Genomic DNA, 6,186 nt, shown 5'->3' with positions numbered 1-6,186 from the left:
TCTCTCATAATTCTCATGCTTATTTTATTAATTTTCCTATCCAAAATGTTTCAGTTTTAAGTTAGCGACCAAGCCCGCAAGTCCACAGAAATACTGGGACCATATGATAATTCCTAATTCTTTTTCGCCCATGAATTTTAAACTATATCGTATTGTCATTGTTCTATCAATGCATTTATTAAATAATAAAACTATTTTAGTAAAATTATTTTAAAATAAAAAATCCATTACTGTTGTAAGAGAACCTTAAACTCCATTGACTCTAGGGAGAGAGTAAGTATTATCTGAAAGAAACAAAAACAGAAAGAGTGTTATCTAAATTGGAAAGAGTATTATTTAAATAAAATGTTAAATTTGACTAACCTCAAATTTAATACTATTTCTAAATGCAAATATATGTAAATCTCTTTCTTCCCTAAAGTTCTCATATAGTAAATGAAAAAACAGTCCAATTTGGGATGCGATAATGAAAGAGCACCTAAATAAAATATAAAATTAGAAAAAGAATATATAAATATAATTACAATAATTTTATGCAGAAGACACTGAAAGGGGTTAATCAGAAGCATAGAAGTACAAAGGTGGGTTCAGTGGGGGCAGGGTAAGAGTGAAAATTGTAATCAGCCATTGGAAAAGGAAGTCTTAGTGAAAATTTTACTTCAGCCATCAAACTCAAGCAACGGTACCACACGCCATATCAACAGCATGTTCCCTTGTATATATAGATACACTTGCTTCCATAATTTCCTGTGAACCTTATCACATAGCACAACACCGCTGAATCTTGCTAACTCCCACAACCATGGCCAAGGACATAGAAACCGAGGTACCAATTGAATTGACCCACAAGGACTATTACGACCCACCCCCAGCCCCATTCTACGACGCCGCCGAGCTCCGCAAGTGGTCCTTCTACAGGGCCCTCATCGCCGAGTTCGTCGCCACCCTCCTCTTCCTCTACGTCACCATCCTCACCGTCATCGGCTACAACCACCAGATCCACCTCGGCGACTCCTGCGATGGCGTCGGCATTCTCGGCATCGCCTGGGCCTTCGGCGGCATGATCTTCGTCCTCGTCTACTGCACCGCGGGCATTTCCGGGGGTCACATAAACCCCGCCGTCACGTTCGGGTTGTTTCTTGCCAGGAAGGTGTCGCTGGTGAGAGCGATCGCGTACATGGTGGCTCAGTGCTTGGGAGCTATATCTGGCGTGGGGCTGGTAAAGGCATTTCAGAAGAGCTACTACAACAGGTACAATGGTGGCGTGAACTTGCTCTCTGATGGGTACAGTAAAGGCACTGGCTTGGGCGCTGAGATTATTGGCACCTTTGTTCTTGTCTACACTGTCTTCTCCGCCACCGATCCCAAGAGAAAAGCCAGAGATTCTCATGTTCCCGTAGGTTTTTCTTTTTACTTTCACTCATAAGGATCCACATAACACTAAAAATCTCTATACCAGATTAATTTGATACAGAACCTTGAGTCAGTAAAATACATATGCAGGTTTTGGCACCACTTCCAATTGGGTTCGCGGTGTTCGTGGTTCACTTGGCCACCATCCCTGTCACCGGCACTGGCATCAACCCCGCCAGAAGCTTCGGCCCTGCTGTCATACTCAACAACGAGAAAGCATGGGATGACCAGGTACGAGATCCATGCATATATTTCATTTCAGTTTTTCTGTGTAACTTTTATGTCAAAAAAAAACATCAACGATGAAACAGTTTATAAGTCCTACTGTACTTCTCACATGAAGTGGATGCGTTTCAAATATATTTGGGTTAATATGTACGTATAATCTGTCCTTGTAATCTATTATAATTGAACAAATTTTTGTTTAGATGAATTTGTCGAAAGTGGTCTTTAAAATAATTATTTTATTCGGATGAAATAAAAAATCAGTTTTTTCTTTACCAGAAAAATAGTAGCTTATGAAGACAAAAAGAGAAAAGAAAAATGTTAAGAAATAACCCTAATTTATAAATGTTCTCATTCAATTAACTTGTTTAAAAACAATTATTTATTTTTCCAAATATTTAGCTGAAATTGCAAACATTTTTTTTTTCCATACATGTTCTTATTGATAAATATTTTGTAATGATTTAATTAACAATTTATAGTATTTGTTAATTAGTCAAACTATTACCTAAACTATTCATAATTAAGTTTAATAATAATTTAATAAGTTCATTAATCTAGTTAATAACATTAAACTTGTTACTAATTAATGTATATTATCGTTTAAAATTACCCTTAAATCAAGGCTACCAATTTTACTTTCACTTAATTACTTTCCTCATAGTTAATAATTAATGCTGACTATTATCTTTAATATTTCATAGTAAATAGTACTTATCAAGTAAAAAAAAATGTAAAGGTATTAGTCACATTTTATTAAAAAAAAAAAGTAGTTAATAAAAGAAACAATGAAGCTTGTAAAAGAGACAAAAATAAGATTTTACCGAGAATGTGGTCATTAAACTATTTTTAACCTACACAAATGAAAAAATGTAATTTTTGTTACCAAATTTGGTTCTGATACCTTAAGTTTTAATTGGGTTCTGAAAATTGTTTTGGAATGGTTAGTGGATCTTCTGGGTCGGACCTTTCATCGGTGCAGCCATTGCTGCAGTCTACCACCAGTACGTATTGAGGGCACAAGCGGCAAAGGCTCTCGGGTCATTCAGGAGCTCCTCGCACCTGTAACTCCAACAAAACCACATGGAGACAGCCTTAATTAATCGTATTCGATGGATCTTGGATTTGGGATTTGTATATCCTCGTCACTGTGTGTATTTATTTATGTTTACTATTTGCGGTAACGTCCATTCAACGGACATGCATGTCCATGTTAATTTGTGTATGCATATCTTTAATCCTCTATCCTACATGTGCGCTAATTACCTGTGGCTGTGGTTCTCGGGCGATGATAGGATCACATGTAGTAGTGAAGAGGTGTTTCTGAGAGCGAGATCGTTGTACCGTGTCTATTTAACTGTGTCGCGATTAATGGATTTATCTATGGGTGTGGTCCATGATTGTTTAATTTTTCTGTTCTGAAATGAAAGGTGGTGTGGTCCAGTACGGATTTTTATTGGACTGAGAATCTTTTCCCCCGGGGTGATCAATGACGTCCCTGTCTTTACTCGTTACATGCTTTATGCATGGATGGATGAGGGGGACCAAACTCCTTTCCAAACTGTCTATTTTATTTCAACGTTAGGAGGTGAACAAATTTGAAAACCAAAACTCATAAACTACATGTTAGTGTGAAACTTTCTGAATGTTTGTCATTTTACCCACCAAACATATCTGTCATTATCCAAGATGGGTAAGTGTATGCAAGGTGCAAATTTAGCCAACTTGTGATGCGAGCGATGCGATTGCGACTTTTTGTTGGAAGTTATCCAGGGAAGGATTTGGTTTTTCGATCGAGTTCCACGATTCACATGCTCCCATGGGTTATGGAATTCATATATACAAGTTCAGTACTTAATGAAAATAGCAAATTTGTACTTCGGCAGTAGATTTTGTTTAAGTTTGTAACTTCAATAGTTTAAGATAAAGAGGAAGATGAACTATATTTTAAAAGGTTTGATGCTCGTGTTTACGGTTGAAAGTTTCTAGAGATAAGGTCAAAATATAATATATAAGTGATGTGCAAAACTTATCTTAGAAGCTGATTTTGTAGAGTTGAGTTAGGCTTAAAACTCATCTTCTAATTGGTATCAAATTCATGGTTAGAATCTATCCTGGCAAGTTCTATGTGAGTGTTTTATTTTTCTATTTCACCTGTTATCGGATTGTTACGAGATTACCCAATTTCTACAATTTAAAAACTCACCTTCTAATATTTACTGTCGGAATAATTGTGTGATTTTGCAGAAACTAATATTCTAGGTTTGAGTGGGTCAAGAAAAGTTTGGAATTAAAGACATGAAATGATGAGAAAAAAATTCTGAAATGGATTGAAGGTAGCTGTGCTGGCTCCGGGAAACAGAAACAGCTGGTGAAAAGAAGTTCAGTAACCTACTTCTGATTCTAATTACAGTTTTTTTGTAAAACATAAAATATAGTTATTTGCTAAATGGTAAAATCTTTTGTTTTTGTTTCAACTAATAGTATCAAAGATTTTTATCTGGTAAAGTTTTCTAAAATTATTTACCCACAACAAAACTTTAGACACTCTATCATTGAGGTTCAAGTAGTTGATGCAATTGCTTTCCTTATTTAGAGTTTATATGTCAACTTCTAAAGTTGGGTAAAAACCTACATTGGAAAAAAAAATCACTTCTCAGTAATGTTGTCTTTGATATATACAAAAAAATTGACTTCTCAGTAAATTTATGCCTTTTTTATATTTTCTATTTGATGGTTTTTAGTTAGGATTTTAATTAGAATATTTAGCTAGGGAAGAAACGTCTCCAATTCTAATAATATACATAATAATTAAGTTAGGGTACTTTTTTTAATTAATATTAATAAGTATTTTATTTGTTAAAATTGATGGTCTCTTTTCTAGTGTCTATTACAAGTTTTTTAATCAAGATTAAAAGTATCTTCTTTGTTGAAGTTTTAATATCAATGTTAATTAGAACATAAATAAAAATATTTTTCGAAAATTTTATCAATTGATAATGGTAACATTTAAATTATTTTATTTTAAAAAATTAAGCAATTTAAATGAAGCAATTCAAACTTAATACATTTTGTACTTTTTGAAAATTATAAAACGTTTTATTATCATTTGAGTCTAGTTTGACAATATTCATTTCAATTCATAAAATTGTAGAAGTGGTAAGCGCTGTACCATGTAGGAAGACATATGCGCAGATTGGAAACCTTTAGTTATGTTTATTTGAAAGGATTTGGTACGAGGGATTGTACGAACCATTCATCCTCGCATTTTGAATAGATTAGAGATGATTTGAAAATGTTCGAAAGACCAAAATAGCCTTGTTTATCATTCTAATTAAAGTTGCAAGTTTCATGAAACATTCGTACTTGCACCATCAGTGCTTTGAGTTCATCACATAGCGTTCTTCTTCAGCTTTTGATCTTCAGTTTTGAGGTGAGCATTGGTTGTGGATTGGCAGAGTTGTTCGTGTTCTTCAGTTTTGGAGGCTTTCCTTCAATTTTTCACGTGAGAGTGTTGTAACAGTGGAGAAAGGACTGGAATCGATTTTGTGCGTTGGGAATTGATTATGTTGTGCGTGGAATCGATCCTAGTGTATTGTAAAATTGATATAACCAATTATGATTTCTTTGGAATTGATTACAGCTTGTTGTGAATACTTGATCGAATCGATTCCCACTTTTTGGAACCATTTACTAGATCTTCGAAAACGTGATCGATCGATTCCAGTGTAACATAAAATTGATATAACCGATTCTCACTGGCTGTCAAAACAATATATAGGTTCAGTTAGTGTTAACATTAAATAATTAACTAATTGTTTATTATTAATTATGTGATCTAAGAACATTCAAAAGAGCAATGAAAATAATATTAATTATACTAATAACAATAACTAATATTAATATTAATAATAATAATAATAATAATAATAATAATAATAATATTTATATTTGAATTAAAATCACATTGATAATTATCTAATTTTATTCATTAAAACTTTTTTAATTTATCATATCATTATATCATACACAAAACTTTTATCTCATATCATCTTAAATCACACAATCTTTTCCTTAATCCATATAACTCTACTTTCACTTGTTTTTTCTTTTCCAAAATCTTCAAATTCAAACAAATGTCAAGTATCCCAAATTACGTCTTGAGTCAATCACAAATCCATTGTTTTGACTTGGGTCAATAATGTATATTTAATTTTAAAAATATCTTAAAATAATTTTGTTTTCTTATCAAACGTTAAAATCTACCAATTCATTCATAATCTTATAACAAATACCACATATAGAAATAATTATTATAATTTTTTTATAAAATAGGAATTAGATTTTGCATACGTAGCATGCAAATAAATAAGAATACCAAGTATATGACTTTTCCCATATATATAACTATTACGTAAATTTAATTATATCATATTTTTGTAATTTAAAATATCTATATATGAGGAATGATTTTAATAAAATGTTAGGCTAATGAGTTGCACTCATGTATTTAAAATAAAAATTATTCACTCGATCATTAACGAATTT

At 32.6% G+C, this 6,186-nt stretch overlaps 1 protein-coding gene across 1 annotated transcript; it reads left to right on the top strand.

The window, feature by feature from the left end:
- Positions 1-677: 677 nt before the first annotated feature.
- LOC108329398 (aquaporin PIP2-7) lies at positions 678-3,046 on the top strand. The gene is made up of 3 exons (XM_017563576.2): positions 678-1,396; positions 1,504-1,644; positions 2,587-3,046. The coding sequence occupies exons 1-3, from the start codon at positions 803-805 to the stop codon at positions 2,704-2,706; spliced, it is 855 nt and encodes a 284-aa protein (XP_017419065.1). The 5' UTR covers positions 678-802; the 3' UTR covers positions 2,707-3,046.
- Positions 3,047-6,186: the final 3,140 nt, after the last annotated feature.

Source organism: Vigna angularis, chromosome 2 (assembly GCF_016808095.1).
Source record: "Vigna angularis cultivar LongXiaoDou No.4 chromosome 2, ASM1680809v1, whole genome shotgun sequence".
In the NCBI taxonomy this organism is placed as follows: Eukaryota; Viridiplantae; Streptophyta; class Magnoliopsida; order Fabales; family Fabaceae; genus Vigna; species Vigna angularis.
This window is presented reverse-complemented; position numbering and strand designations above follow the sequence as displayed.